The sequence below is a fragment of the Myxocyprinus asiaticus genome, chromosome 32, assembly GCF_019703515.2.
Source record: "Myxocyprinus asiaticus isolate MX2 ecotype Aquarium Trade chromosome 32, UBuf_Myxa_2, whole genome shotgun sequence".
In the NCBI taxonomy this organism is placed as follows: domain Eukaryota; kingdom Metazoa; phylum Chordata; class Actinopteri; order Cypriniformes; family Catostomidae; genus Myxocyprinus; species Myxocyprinus asiaticus.
In genome coordinates this window covers 10,472,052-10,489,074 of record NC_059375.1, presented here as the reverse complement: position 1 = coordinate 10,489,074, position 17,023 = coordinate 10,472,052, and the positions used below count along the sequence as shown (strand labels likewise).

At 37.1% G+C, this 17,023-nt stretch overlaps 1 protein-coding gene across 1 annotated transcript in view; it reads right to left on the bottom strand.

Moving 5' to 3' along the window:
* Positions 1-17,023, bottom strand: part of LOC127422864 (protocadherin-15-like) — a 427,222-nt gene that overhangs the window by 12,796 nt on the left and 397,403 nt on the right. The window contains exons 33-34 of the mRNA XM_051666673.1: positions 16,121-16,231; positions 313-334 (exon numbers count right to left, since the gene is read on the bottom strand). Coding sequence (XP_051522633.1) covers positions 313-334; positions 16,121-16,231 — 133 coding nt within the window. The remainder of the gene's footprint in view (positions 1-312; positions 335-16,120; positions 16,232-17,023) is intronic.

The window sequence follows — 17,023 nt, the reverse complement described above, 5'->3', positions numbered from 1 at the left end:
GCTGTTGCCACTGTTTTATAAAAACAATAAGCCACTTAAGGCCGTGATCGTGGCTTATTGCTTTATTTAAACTTGCATTGGTATTGATAAACTAAAACCTTCAAAGACCAAAAACATTAAAAAAAAAAAACAATATCAGCGAGTCAAACTCCAGACTGACAGATTCAGCCTTCAGCAATTTTACAGATGGGATCAAGACAAATTATTCCTTCCCTCGCCACCATCCTATCAAATAGCATCAACTGATAAAAATGATGGCTCATGATGGGACATCATTTGAACAATCAAATTCAACAGAATAAAAATACATACCTCCTGATGGCCGTACCCTCTCCTGTGAGGAGATAACAAAATGGAATAAAGTCAGTAAGATTATCACGATAAAACCTTGAAATTTAATATCTTGGCAGTGTTTAGGTATTCTGTATATAAAAATGTCTGATGTGATGGAGGCTTCAAATGTTTAGCAGATATAAATACATGAGATGGTGAATAGTTATGAGACAGCGTTTCCTTGAGATGAACTTACGAAGACAATGTCCATGAATCTTTTTCACGGTTGCTTCAAACTCTGATAAATAATGTACAACTGCGAAAACTTCAGTGTGTGTGGATTAACATGCAGGTAAACAGTAGATTGTTAGGGGAAAAAAGCTCTTTCTGAAATAAAAAAAGAGTGAATTTATTTGTTTGTTGCATAACCTTCTTCAAATAATGTAAGCGTAAAGGTCATGATTTGAAAGTAGGGGCAAAATAATAAAAATATGCTGATGCACTTACAGTGGCTATAAAAAGTCTACACACCCCTGTTCAAATTGCAGGTTTTTGAGATGTAAAAGATGAATCCAAGATAAATCATGTCAGATATTTTTCTACCTTTAATGTGATTAAAAGCAACAAGATTCAAGGAACAAACAGAAACTTTAAGAAAAAAAAAAAAAAAAAAAACGTAAAATTATCTTGTTGCATAAGTGTGCACACCATTTTATAATGGGGCATGTGACTCTGTTTGGAATTAACCAATCACATTCAAACTCTTACAAGTAATTATAATGCTCAGGTCATCAATTACAGGTGCATCTCAATAAATTAGAATGTCGTGGAAAAGTTCATTTATTTCAGTAATTCAACTCAACTTGTGAAACTCGTGTATTAAATAAATTCAATGCACACAGACTGAAGTAGTTTAAGTCTTTGGTTCTTTTAATTGTGATGATTTTGGCTCACATTTAACAAAAACCCACCAATTCACTATCTCAAAAAATTAGAATACATCATAAGACCAATAAAAAAAAACATTTTTAGTGCATTGTTGGCCTTCTGGAAAGTATGTTCATTTAATGTATATGTACTCAATACTTGGTAGGGGCTCCTTTTGCTTTAATTACTGCCTCAATTCGGCATGGCATGGAGGTGATCAGTTTGTGACACTGCTGAGGTGGTATGGAAGCCCAGGTTTCTTTGACAGTGGCCTTCAGCTCATCTGCATTTTTTGGTCTCTTGTTTCTCATTTTCCTCTTGACAATACCCCATAGATTCTCTATGGGGTTCAGGTCTGGTGAGTTTGCTGGCCAGTCAAGCACACCAACACCATGGTCATTTAACCAACTTTTGGTGCTTTTGGCAGTGTGGGCAGGTGCCAAATCCTGCTGGAAAATTAAATCAGCATCTTTAAAAAGCTGGTCAGCAGAAGGAAGCATGAAGTGCTCCAAAATTTCTTGGTAAACGGGTGCAGTGACTTTGGTTTTCAAAAAACACAATGGACCAACACCAGCAGATGACATTGCACCCCAAATCATCACAGACTGTGGAAACTTAACACTGGACTTCAAGCAACTTGGGCTATGAGCTTCTCCACCCTTCCTCCAGACTCTAGGACCTTGGTTTCCAAATGAAATACAAAACTTGCTCTCATCTGAAAAGAGGACTTTGGACCACTGGGCAACAGTCCAGTTCTTCTTCTCCTTAGCCCAGGTAAGATGCCTCTGATGTTGTCTGTGGTTCAGGAGTGGCTAAACATGAGGAATATGACAACTGTAGCCAAATTCCTTGACATGTCTGTGTGTGGTGGCTCTTGATGCCTTGACCCCAGCCTCAGTCCATTCCTTGTGAAGTTCACCCAAATTCTTGAATCGATTTTGCTTGACAATCATAAAGCTGCGGTTCTCTTGGTTGGTTGTGCATCTTTTTCTTCCACACTTTTTCCTTCCACTCAACTTTCTGTTAACATGCTTGGATACAGCACTCTGTGAACAGCCAGCTTCTTTGGCAATGAATGTTTGTGGCTTACCCTCCTTGTGAAGGCTGTCAATGATTGTCTTCTGGACAACTGTCAGATCAGCAGTCTTCCCCATGATTGTGTAGCCTAGTGAACCAAACTGAGAGACCATTTTGAAGGCTCAGGAAACCTTTGCAGGTGTTTTGAGTTGATTAGCTGATTGGCATGTCACCATATTCTAATTTTTTGAGATAGTGAATTGGTGGGTTTTGTTAAATGTGAGCCAAAATCAACACAATTAAAAGAACCAAAGACTTAAACTACTTCAGTCTGTGTGCACTGAATTTATTTAATACACGAGTTTCACAATTTGAGTTGAATTACTGAAATAAATGAACTTTTCCACGACATTCTAATTTATTGAGATGCACCTGTAAGTGATGCTGATTAACCCTTATAAAAATCAGCTGTTTCTGTAGGATTTTCTTGGTATTTTACTGATAAAGCCATGATCCACAAAGAGCTTACAATAGATGTGTGGGGTCTCATTTTGAACAGGTACCAATCATGCATCATGCTATGGGTCTGCTTCTCTTCAGCTGGGACTTGGGAAATTGGTCAAGATAGAAGGAATCATGGATAGTGCCAAATACCAGTCCATTTTGGCACAAAACCTGCAGGCCTCCATTAGAATGCTGAAGATGAAGAAGAATTTTATCTTTCAGCATGATAATGACCCAAACACAATTTTAGGTCAACAAAGGAATGTCTTCATAAGGAGATCAAGGTTTTGGAATGGCCCAGTCAGAACCCAGACCTAAATCCAGGCAAAAACTTGTGGAATGACTTGGAAAAAGGCTGTGAACAGATGATCCCCTAATAATTTGATCGATCTGGAGCTTTTTTGCAAGGAAGAGTGGGAAAAATTTACAAATCAAGATGTGCTGAGTTGATAGACTCTTATTCAAAAAGACTGGCTGCTTGTAACATGTTCTGTGTGTAAGTATCTTTGGACTCTTCATTTGAAATTTGGTTTCTTGTCTTGGTTATGTTCTTTGTTTTGTCGTGTGACCCTCATGTTTCATGTGTCCTGTTACGATTGGTCTTTAGATAATTAGTCTTGTCTTTTCACTGGTTCCTGCTTTATTGTCTTATGTAAGGGATAATCCATGGCTAGGTGTGCATTAAACGATTTTAAATGCACGAGGTGGAGGCGAAAGAACCATCCAACAAGAAGCGGAGTGCATTTAAAATCGTTTAACGCACACCGAGCCATGGATTATCCTGCTTATACCGTGGTCAGTTCCCAGAATTGATAGGTTACAGCTTTATTATATTTCTTGCAGCGAAAATTTTGACTGGAAGAATAAAACATAATGGTTAATTTATCTAAGGGTCATTTTAGATCTGCAGCTCTGCCTGTCCTAAATCAGAAGCAGAGAAAAAGTAGTGCTACCACACACTTGGTCAAATCTGTGAATTTAAATGCACAATCCAGAAATAATAATAACCACAGAATGTAGAGGGGTTGGCACTCCAGAGAAAATGTATTATTTAATTTTTATTCATTGTCATTTTCACATTAATGTGGAAACGTGGCAGTGACAGTAAAAGTAGCACTTACTGTATGATAAGGGGAAACCCATTCAAAACACTCTGGAACCTGCAAATTTGGACCTCTGAGACATTGGTATGGTATCCATCAAGGTTGTACGATTGACTGAATTAATGAAATCGCACAGTAACGCTTCAACGCAAAAACGTGTTCACATGTGTTTTGTAAACAACAGTGGGGGGGTTTTAATGGCTATAGGAATATACACAATACATTACAGTTTAAATCGTCTTGCATCGCCTTGCTAGACAGCGAAAGATGCATTTAATATGTCCTGATTTCAGTCTCTCATCCTCCGTGCAAAACAAGCTGAATTCCATTATATTAACTATGCTGATGAAAGTGGTTAGGACATGTTTTCAGTTACTATAGTTCACTCTGCTTGCTCTGTAATGTTATGCTGCTATGGTTACAAACAATGGCTGGTTTGAGTATTTCTGTAACTGCTGATCTCCTGGGATTTTCACGCGCAACAGTCCCTAGAGTGTAAAGAGAATGGTGCGAAAAACAAAAAAACATCCAGTGAGCGGCAGTTCTGTGGACGAAAATACTTGTTGATGAAAGAGGTCACTGGAGAATGGTGAGACTGGCTCAAACTTACAGAAAGGCTATGGTAACTCAGTTAACCACTCTATATAATTGTAGTGAGCAGAATAGCATCTCAGAATGCACAACATGTCAAACCTTGACTGCAGCCTCAGTTTCCTGTTCTAAGCTGACAGTAATGGTACCCGGAGGGGTCTTCTGCTGTTGTTGACCATCTGCCTCAATGTTCGACGTGTTGTATGTTTAGAAATGCTTTTCTGCATAGAACTGTTGTAATGTGTGGTTACTTGGGTTACCTTCCTGTCAGCTTGGACCAGTCTGGCCAATCTCCTCTGACCTCTGTCATTAACAAGCCATTTTCACCACAGAACTGTTGTCCACTGGATGTTTTTTGTTTTTCGCACCATTCTCTTTACACTCTAGAGACTATTGTGTGTGAAAATCCCAGGAGATCAGCAGTTACAGAAATACTCAAACCAGCCCGTATGGCACCAACAATCATGCCACAGTCGAAATCACTGAGATCACATTTTTCCCCCATTCTGATGGGAAAGATGTGAACATAAACTGAAGCTCCTGACCTATATCTGCATGATTTTATACATTACACTGCTGCCACATGATATGCTGATTAGAAAATCGCATGAATAAGTAGATATACAGGTGTACCTAATAAAGTGGCCGGTGAGTATATTTAGGCTGCCTCAGTTGCTTCTGTCTCTTTATCTAATCCCAGATAGACTCAATGATGTTGAGATCTAGGCTCCTTGTTCTACTTCTACTCTATTCTATTTGCAAAAGGAATGTTTGGAAATCCAAAAATGATTTTTCCTATTGACGCGCTAAAACGGAAATTATAAAATAACCGTCTTAAGACATGTGAAACTAATGTGCCTTACACTCTTTCACAGTATTGTATACTGTATATATAACAAGCTAAATCCAAAGCCGAATTCAAACTCGAGTTGCCCAAACATAAGTGCCACATGATCGTCAGATGAGCTAGATCATCTCTAGGACAAAATGAATTTTCTAAAGCAGTGGTGAGCACTAAATGAAAATGAAGCTTGTAGGCATCATCTTATAATGAATTTGTGTTATCACCTCATTCAAAGTATAAAATAAACAATGACATTTCTGTAGAGGACAAAAGCTAGACACTGGTCAGCAGCCAGGACACACGGCGCCTGTTTGTGTCTCAATCAGAGGAATGTTACACCTCAAGCATCTAATCACATTAGCCAAAATATCATCTGCAACAATGCAAAGACATAACCTGATATACATTGGATTACAATTTATTAGGCGTGTACATGGAGTATACATGGAGACGGGCCAGCTTTTCCTAAGTGGCAGGGCAATTTCACTTAAATTGTAGCAAATTAATATTCTCACCAAGCTGCTGATTGGCAAGAGCAAATACAGGCGTTCTTCCATGATGTGGGCATAATGAGGGATTCTAATGAAGATTTAACTCTTAACGATAATATATGACTTTCAATGGACTTTTGTTTTGTTGACTTTTCTCAACCTATGTGAGCGTGTGCAATACATGTACTGTAACTCCATATTATTACATATAATACTACATATTATTATATACACCAAATTATAATTAATAAACAAATTATATTTAATTATTAGGGCTGTCACTTTAGCTTTAATTTTGTGTGTATAATTATAAAAATAACACAACATAATATTACAGAAATTAATCTTGCATGACCCGCAAGTACTAGTTTTATGTCCACATTCAGTCTATCTCCAACTTTTACTACAGGCAACACGACCCCCAAACCATACTTACCAAGAGGAGGCTGCACAGAATAAGAAGGAGCCATTCACAGAAATGGAACAGCATATAGGGTTCTCAAGACATGATTTTCAAAGTTTTTCATTCTTCTAAAAATCTGTTTGCTTTCAGCAGAAGAAAGAAACACATCTGGGATGGCATGAGGGTGAGTAAATGATGAGAGAACTTTCCTTTTTGGGTGAACTATCTCTTTAAGGTGGGTGACAACATTAAATTAAACATATCAATTTATATTACATATAAGCTAATGAAAAAACACCCTATTAAATATAACTGATTCAAAAACATTGATAAACAGCAGCAATTAACTAAATAATTTGCTTAAAAGAAGAAGACAAGTGCAAGTGCAAGGAAGGTTAAGGTGAGTGTGTTCCTTTACTCACTCGGCATCACTGCTGCATTCACAATACATGTTACAAATGACAAACAGCTGAGCTACTGTCATGGATATATATATATATATAACAGCTCAGCTGTTTTCACAGTAGTGTAGCTTTTCAAGAAACAAGCTACATATTCCAGTGAGTAAATGTGTAGTGTCACAAAATGCTACATTTTTCACATGTATTGCGAATGCAGCAATGGAGCAGAGTGAGTAAAGGAACACACTCACCTTAACCTTCCTTGCACTGTCTTCTTCTTTTAAGCAAATTATTTAGTTAATTGCTGCTGTTTATCAATGTTTTTGACTCAGTTATATTTAATAGGGTGTTTCAATAAATTAATTAAATTTTAAAAGCAAAATCGACCAGTAGAAGTAAAATGCATGCAAGTATTAAAAAAAAAAGAAAGAAAACGATCCACAGCCTAACCTGGAAGGCTAACACAGTCACTGTTAATACTAGCCATGATTTGTGTGTCAGTAGATCAATATAATAATATTTACATTCTCTATAATTTAACAGCGCCTACATCCAAGTAGTGACGAGAACCACATACCATTTTCCATGCCTATAAAAGGAGCGTGCCTCTGTCATAGAAATATGCCTGACATGCATGCCTTGCATACAGGCAGCCCATTTACACTACCAACTTCTTATGAATATGCGGTCTTTGTTTATACCACTGGTGTTTGTCAGGAATGGAACCTCAGAATTAAATTGCACTTGACCCAGACAATCAGCACTTTGTTTGTGCAATTTCGCCAAACCCACTTGTGCCTAGACTTAGCGCATGCTTGCATGAAAATTCCAAAATTTCATGGCCATGACCTCTGACTTTGCTCATATGACGTATCGCATAGCACTGCGCTTAGCACTTTTAAAATAGGGCCCATAATGTCTGTTTTGCTTACATATTAAAATAAATGGTCTCTTAGCTAATGCTGTTAATTATACAGGGGGCAATGAACAGCTGTATTTTTATTAAAGCTGCACTATGTAAGATTTTTTGGTTAAAAATGAAAAAAATTGCCATTACTGATTGAGTACATAAACAGTCAGTGTTCAAAACAATTACCTTACCTTACCCCGATTCACTACGTTAAACGAATAACATTTATTTGTATTTTGAGCTGTCGGGTAGGATTTGAAGCTAAATCGCTGGCTTATGATGTACATCCCTGCATCATTACATCATGTCCTTAAACACAAGAAAGAAGTACCAGCTGTCTTGTGTTCTGACTGGAGAAACTACGTTCAGTTCAGTTCAGTCACATTCACGCAGTTCAGGACAGCATCGCTGTAATCTGTATGTATGTTTATCTGTTATCCGTTTGGCGAACCATAATGCTTGATATGTTGTCTGTTAGGGTTGTTGAAGCTTATATTGCTTGTCATGCTTGTATAAATCAAACATTGCTCATGTGTTAACCGATCGTGATGTATCTACGTTGTCGGGGGAAGGTACTGTGACATGTTTACTAATATTTATGACTTCAGAAATTGACTTCTTGTAATTGTTATATTGCATATAAGCATATTATTTTCATGTTTAATAAAGCATATTTTATCCCCATCATTATTGAATCCTTGTTTTATGTTTTAGTTTACAGTGTTATTGTGTGTATTGCATAGACATAATATTATTTTGCAAGTGCGTATTATGGCTCACTTGCATTATCAACTGAAGCTGTACAATATAATATAAAAATAATTAAGTCTTCCATTGAACTCGTATCAGCCATATCACGAGTATCACCTCTTAAATTGACATGTGTAGTACAATACAAACATACTGTAATAGAAGATAAACCACTTGAATAATTATACTAAAATACAATGTTCACTATGTAAAAGTGCTTTGAGTGTAGCGTCAGAAAAGCATTATAAGTATAAAATTCATTCATTCAAAATATGTAAATAGGAGTGTTATTTTATCTTCATCAAAGCAAGTAATATTTCAGTTTTAAATGTTTAATTGTATAACATAATACTAACATGAAAATAGCACATTATGACACCGGCTCTGAATATCTCTCAATCATGGTCACACACAGGCAATGTCCAGGTAAGCTGAAATCATGAGATTCATCTGCCGGAAGAGCAGTGCCGAAACACGATTCACGTAATGTGTTCTTCCGCAAATTGCTTGCAATTTTAACTTTCAACCACAGACGTCGCTGGAGAGCACAACATTACATAGTGCAGCTTTAACTAACATTAAAAAAAGATTAATGCTGTAAAAATATATATTGTTCGTTGTTAGTGCATAATACCTAATTCATAAACTAATGGTTACAAATGGAATCTTTCTGTAAAGTGTTACCAAAAATATCTAAACATTCTTAAAACAAGATATATTTAAGAAAAGAAAATTGTCTTACTCCATTGGCAATTTGTTTTTTTTGTTTTTTTTTTTTCTTGTTTTAAGCATAAACCTCACAAAATTTTGTTTAATTTAGACAAAATATTTTGTCATTTTGCTTGTCAAGTAAATGTATCTTTTTCCAAGGATGTTTAGATATTTTTACTGGAAAACAAGACAAAAATACAAATTAAGATTTTTTTTTTTTTTTTTTTTTTTTTTTTTTTGCAGTGCAAGATACAATCTGTACCACATATCAGTGAAAAAAAATGGAACTGGAAGTGCGGCCATAAATGCTGTACCGACACAGAAAAAAAGAAAGACAAATGTGAGCGCATACAGTGTACCTCAGAGCAAAGCTTTATAGAGGACATTTATCCCATCCAGTAATGGTAATTTAGGTTTTGTTCACACTGCAGGACAAATCCGATTTTTCCTCAAATCCGATTTTTTTGAGTGACTGTTCAAACTGCAAGTTATACTGTATGTGGCCAGATCAGATTTTTTCTGTTCAGACTACAGTCGCTTTTGCTATCAAGTCCACATTAGTTGTCATGGTAATACAGAAAACTTGCTTTTAGTGATGGATGTTTTACATGATTATGCTTTTCATGAGGGCAATATCCAAATATGAACATTCTTCAAAGACAAGGTCTTAAAAATGGGAGAGGTGGCATATGCAATGTTTGTTGCTGCTAGTGTTGTTACTGCCCATTTTAGCGGGGACATCCTGTATTTTGGATGAAATTACATATAAATGTAGGGTTTTGTAGGGCTGAAATGTGTAATAAAACAGGCTGAACTGACTTTTGAAGACATTTTTATTGACAATTCTGTTTGTAATGATCATACTGCATGGCTATCATTATTGTATTAAATTCGAAGTACCCTGTGAAGGTATTAATTATGCCGTTCAGAGCGCAGTATGTTTTCTCGTCACAAAACCTGACGTATAACAACCGTCGCGTACAGCTAATGACGAAAAAAAACACATGAAATCCAATCTGACCGTTCAGACTGAGACACATCTGAAAATTGAGAAAAATCTGATTTTAATAGGATTCCAAACCACCTATGAATGTGATTTTAGATTTATTGTGTTTTTGTCCTGTTCAGACAACAAAAACCTAAACGGATTTGAGTGACTGCACCCAAAAAAAATTATTTTTTCTGCCCGTGTGAACATAGCCTTAAAGCCCAAAATTACTGTATATAAATAAGATAATTCCTATGAGTAAATAATAGTCTTTTGAGTTCTAAAACACAGTTTAAAGGAGTAAGCTTTGTTTATCTAGTCTAAATAATAAAGCAAATTTGCACTTTTCCAGACCAATTAAAAATGCTTCTTTTACAAAAAACGAAGATGAAACACAATGATAAGATGAAACACAATAATAAGACAAAAAGCAAAGATGACAAAACTGTAGAGATAGTTTAGGGACTGTTCACACCAGACATTTCCCAGACACTTTCCATCTACACGTTTTAATTGTTGGTCTTTTTTTTTTTTTTACATTAAAACTGGAGTCTTTGGCCATTATGGTGTGTCTAGCTGTTTTTTTTTTTATTTTTTTATTTTTAATTTTTTTGTTTTTTGAGCGACGCATATTAAACACACAGTGACAAAGAGTGCAGCAGATCAATGTCAGTTTTAAAACAATTGACCAATCAAATGAATCTGGGGGCAGGATAAACATATTTACATACAGGTGCATCTCAATAAATTAGAATGTCGTGGAAAAGTTCATTTATTTCAGTAATTCAACTCAAATTGTGAAACTTGTGTATTAAATAAATTCAATGCACACAGACTGAAGTAGTTTAAGTCTTTGGTTCTTTTAATTGTGATGATTTTGGCTCACATTTAACAAAAACCCACCAATTCACTATCTCAAAAAATTAGAATACATCATAAGACCAATAAAAAAAAACATTTTTAGTGAATTGTTGGCCTTCAGGAAAGTATGTTCATTTACTGTATATGTACTCAATACTTGGTAGGGGCTCCTTTTGCTTTAATTACTGCCTCAATTCGGCGTGGCATGGAGGTGATCAGTTTGTGGCACTGCTGAGGTGGTATGGAAGCCCAGGTTTCTTTGACAGTGGCCTTCAGCTCATCTGCATTTTTTGGTCTCTTGTTTCTCATTTTCCTCTTGACAATACCCCATAGATTCTCTATGGGGTTCAGGTCTGGTGAGTTTGCTGGCCAGTCAAGCACACCAACACCATGGTCATTTAACCAACTTTTGGTGCTTTTGGCAGTGTGGGCAGGTGCCAAATCCTGCTAGAAAATGAAATCAGCATCTTTAAAAAGCTGGTCAGCTGAAGGAAGCAAGAAGTGCTCCAAAATTTCTTGGTAAATGGGTGCAGTGACTTTGGTTTTCAAAAAACACAATGGACCAACACCAGCAGATGACATTGCACCCCAAATCATCACAGACTGTAGAAACTTAACACTGAACTTCAAGCAATTTGGGCTATGAACTTCTCCACCCTTCCTCCAGACTCTAGGACCTTGGTTTCCAAATGAAATACAAAACTTGCTCTCATCTGAAAAGAGGACTTTGGACCACTGGGCAACAGTCCAGTTCTTCTTCTCCTTAGCCCAGGTAAGACGCCTCTGACGTTGTCTGTGGTTCAGGAGTGGCTTAACAAGAGGAATACTGTAGCCAAATTCCTTGACACGTCTGTGTGTGGTGGCCCTTGATGCCTTGACCCCAGCCTCAGTCCATTCCTTGTGAAGTTCACCCAAATTCTTGAATCGATTTTACTTGACAATCCTCATAAGGCTGTGGTTCTCTCGGTTGGTTGTGCATCTTTTTCTTCCACACTTTTTCCTTCCACTCAACTTCCTGTTAACATTCTTGGATACAGCACTCTGTGAACAGCCAGCTTCTTTGGCAATGAATGTTTGTGGCTTATCCTCCTTGTGAAGGGTGTCAATGACTGTCTTCTGGACAACTGTCAGATCAGCAGTCTTCCCCATGATTGTGTAGCCTAGTGAACCAAACTGAGAGACCATTTTGAAGGCTCAGGAAACCTTTGCAGGTGTTTTGAGTTGATTAGCTGATTGGCATGTCACCATATTCTAATTTTTTGAGATAGTGAATTGGTGGGTTTTTGTTAAATGTGAGCCAAAATCATCACAATTAAAAGAACCAAAGACTTAAACTACTTCAGTCTGTGTGCATTGAATTTATTTAATACACGAGTTTCACAATTTGAGTTGAATTACTGAAATAAATGAACTTTTCCACGACATTCTAATTTATTGAGACGCACCTGTATGGACAAGAGAATTGAGTGTTTATATAAGCAATGGTATATGGAATTTATCCTGCCTATAAATATACCTTTTGTTTAATTCAGCTGCTCTCCGGCTACCTGTTTTTAACGTTAAAACATGTCATGTGTGAGAGCCCCCTAAGAAAGTAATAGCAACATGGCCAAAAAGAGTGTCAAGGGACAGTGGATTGGGATGGGAAGTGTTTCTCCAGCTCCTCCACTAGTAAGTTCATGTTTGGATTGGGCTCCTGTGTTGGTGCTTCCTGTACAGGCTCTGCCTCTGATTCACCAGCCTCTGATTCAACAGACACTTGTGGTTTGGGGACAATCTTTGGTGGCTGCTTCTTTTTATCTATTTGACTGTACATATTGGAAACTGATTTCTCTATGTCTGCTATGTTCTGGATGTTCTTAAGGATCCCCTTGAGTTTCCTCTTGGGAGGCTCTGGCTCGGAAGGTATCGGAGGTAGTGGAGGCCGTAAGGACACCGGTCGGAGGGATGACACTGAGGGAAGGGGAGGAAGGATGAAAGGAGAGGCATTCATGGGACGGGAAAAGGCTGGAGATGCTGGAGGTGGAAGGGGAGGAGGAGGTGGAGGAGTGAGATGGGGAGGAGGTGGAGGGGACGGAAGCTCAGGAGCGGACTTAGTAGGGGGACTAGAAGGAGGTGGAGTGGGTGAAGGTGGTAGAGGAGCAGGTGTATCTGGAGGGTCTGGAATGATCTCCACATTGACCTCGTACGACTCTACATCAGGATGGCTAGCCATCCTGCTGTACTTTCTCAGCGCCGGTGGTGTGGGCTTGTGACTGGGCGGAGGCGTTCCATCAGTCTGGGTGATGATGATGGCTGGGGGTCTACTGTTATGTCCCATAAGTGAAGACTGTGGGGTCTCAAAAACAGAGAGAATAATTTCTGAAGAGAGTGACCCACGATATTCCTGGCCTTCCCTTTGCCTTGTCTCCTGCAGGGCCTGCTGCTCAAACTGCCTTGCCTGCTCCTTTACTGTCAGCTTGGGCTCCAGGTCTTCGTCTACGAGCCCATCATACCCATATATCATCTCCTTACTGTCCTTAAACTCTGACTTCAGCAGCTGCAACTCCCACTGAACTGGGTCCATGACCACCTTCCGGCCATGCAAGGCATCACTGGACTCCCACTTGTGTAGCCTAGAAGGTAAAGTCCAGGAGTGGCCTGAGTTTGAAGATGGAAAGCATTGGATGGACTTTCTCAGACCTTTAGTGCTGGGTGAATACATGCCCAGAAGGTACCTCCGACGTTGGTTCTCAGGGCTGCTGAGGGTGCCATCATCATGGTACAGGGGGTTGGTAGTAGTAAGCGGGTTCTCGTCTGAAAGGAAGGTGATGTTGCTCTCCGACTTGGGCAAGTTGTGGAGTAGGATTCCATTAGCAGTGGACTCCATGTGAGCAGCAATAGCACGGGAGGCAAATGTGCTAATGAGACGCTGCCGATCGCCCTCCTGCAGAACACACCTCTTAGCCCTGCTTTCAGCACAACCGCAAAAAAGACAAAGTTCGCCTTAACAGATGATGTAAACAGCAAGGTAGTTGGAAGTTGGGAAAGGAAAAGCCGCTATGAGAAGCATCTACTTGGATTGACTAGAGTGCTAACAATACAGTGCTAGCCAATACAAGCCAATCCTAAAGAAACACCCAATACAACATGGTTTCAGGGAAGGCCACTAACACAGTTACTAGCTAATATCTAGTACTAGCTAGTATTCCAAACCAATGAACAAGAGTAAGATTCCACAATATAACCATTTATCTTCACAATGCTAGGCAACTAATTGCAAAAAAGGGATGCTCAACAGCTTTTTGACAAACACTACAAGCGAAACCATCATAAATACAAATAATTTTAAAACAATGTTAAAGTAAACTATATATTATTTATATTGTCTAAAACACTTGAATAGACAGATGTCTCTCTACTTACTTAGTTCTGATATCCAAGAAATTAGAAATAAGGGACAGAAAAAAAAAAAAAATGTGAGCGGACCATGTCCTCAGGATACAATAAGTATTTATTAATGGTCATATCAGCCTATTTTAAGGATAAATCTTGTCAAGCCCTTTGAGATAATTGTCGTATAATTTTAAGTCTTTAGATCATCCTTAAGGTAAAATGTGTCTACTGCTCCCGTGTTTTCCTGATAAAACCTGAAGTTAAGTTTTTGTTCAGGTGTACAATGGTTATGGAGAAACTCATTGACATTGGCCACCTTAAACTGGGATCTGCAACTTTTTTTTTGCAAAGCCTGTGATTTTACAATTATAAACCTAATGTGTCAAAATGTGTCAAAGGAGCTAACAAGTGTCAAACAATATATTGGAAATGATTGTAAAAAAAAAAAAAAAAAATAAATAATAATTTTTAGTCATTGGGTGAAGAGGTTTTATCAAAATACAGAAACAGTCAAGCTTTGCAAAACCCTAACAAAAAATAGCTTGCATTAAATCATACATATTCAGGGTTCCCACTATTTTAAAGGCGTAATTTTCGAGGACATTTCCAGGACATTTGATGTACCCAGCAGGTATAATATTTATGCAAAAGAGTGGTCATGATGTACAGTATATTGTGGTTATTGGTTAATAACTATACAGTAGTAATGTATTGTTGTCTTTTCCCCATTTAAATCAAGCTTAAACCCCAAAAAGCTAAGATGTAATTAATTAAACATAGTCTGTATGTACTGTGCGATTCATATCACAATGTTATTTGATTAATTGTGCATTCAAGCACTCAATTTCATCCCAAATGTGTCAAATTCGGTGACATTCTACATTTTATTGCTAATCCCATTTTTATGAGTGGATTCTGTTATTCCGTCCATATTTTCTGCATCACAGAAAGGGATCCACATGTGGCAACAGTGGTATAAGCGGATTCCGATTGTAGAATTATTAATTAAATTAATTAATATCCTGAATTAAAGGCAGCATCACCATGCTACCTCCTCAGGGTGTGAATTCATTTTGAAAAAAATAAAAATAGCGATCCAACCATCATCATCGTTTAAAACTTGCAACTCAAACGCTTTTGTAGCTAACATTACAGAAATGTTGTAACTAAAAAAATAAATCATATTTTGCACTATATCAATGACAGAGAATGTACATCATAAGGCTTCACTCATGACAGTCAACTGTTGATGTTGTTTCACAATGCACAGCCGCCGACAGTGACAAAACGATGCAAATTTGTGTACTTGACACCTATCTCGAGTCCCGATTGTTACCATGTTTTTAAACATGTAACACACAACCTTGTTAGTGACACAGTCAAATGGTTTTATTATACTGAAATATTTACCATGACAAATAATTATTTTACAGGACATTTAGGTATTTTTTCTCATTGTCCATGACTTTTCCCTGACTGGAAAACTGCATTGCAAAATGCCAGGTTTTCCAGGATGTGTGGGGAGCCTGATATTATTAACACAATAAAAAATCAGAACTGCTTATTAGAACTACTGCACTCAGAACCACTCTGAATAAAATAAGCACCTTAATTATCAAATTAAAATTTCCATTTAGCCTTCTCAAATTTAAGTTGATTTGATACTTTTATGAGCAGGCACATAGTTTTAAGGTCTTATTGTGTGTCATATTCAAAATATGTCCTCTGAATGCAAATCATGATGGCATTATGTTACATAAAGTATAAAAGGAAAATCTAATATAAGTAAATTCTGCTTCACAGTAGCATATTTTTTTTATTTCCTTTAGTGACACTTAATGTCTTAAAGATGCAAAGTAGAGATTTTTACTTACAGTGTAGTGTATGTATTCCTGTAATTTAAGCAGGTCAATTAACATTTTGTAAAACCAAGACATTGCTAAGAAGTTAGTATTGAACTATAAAACTTACATGGTGCTGTCGCCGAGTTCTTCATACAGATTGTTGGTGGCAGCACCTCCTGTTTTGCCAGCTGGAAGAGCCATTTGGATCCTGGCTGTTTTTGCACACTCTGCCTGCCGTCTTGAAATAAGTCAACAAGTTGAGCAAAGTAAGAGCACTGATTTATATTAAGAAACATTCATAATTTATACATGCACTCATAAATCAAAAACTTAATTTAGGCTTCAAACACAATATGTTTAGAGAAACCAGATTTCAAAAGCATTTTTTTTTCTCATTGCACTTGAATGTAATATGTGACTTTGGCTATATTAAGAAAGCTCATTAATCATACATGCAATTAAAAAAAAGAAAGAAAGCATATTTCCTATTTATTTGGACTGAAGTGTAATATTAGAGAATTTATGTACTGGGTGACTGTGAGGTGGTTTGAGTTTGTAATTGCGTAACATGCTGTCCATAAAGAAACCCTCATATGTTTTTGACTACATCTGTTTTCATCTTTTCTTTCATGATAAACTGTAAATGTTATTAATTAAAATTTTACAAGGATGCTAAAATGAACTTTAAACCTCAGGGGTGTCTGACAGTATATATATTATACAGGTGCTGGTCATATAATTAGAATATCATCAAAAAGTTGATTTATTTCACTAATTCCATTCAAAAAGTGAAACTTGTATATTATATTCATTCATTACACACAGACTGATATATTTCAAATGTTTATTTATTTTAATTTTGATGATTATAACTGACAACTAAGGAAAATCCCAAATTCAGTATCTCAGAAAATTAGAATATTACTTAAGACCAATACAAAGAAAGGATTTTTAGAAATCTTGGCCAACTGAAAAGTATGAACATGAAAAGTATGAGCATGTACAGCACTCAATACTTAGTTGGGGCTCC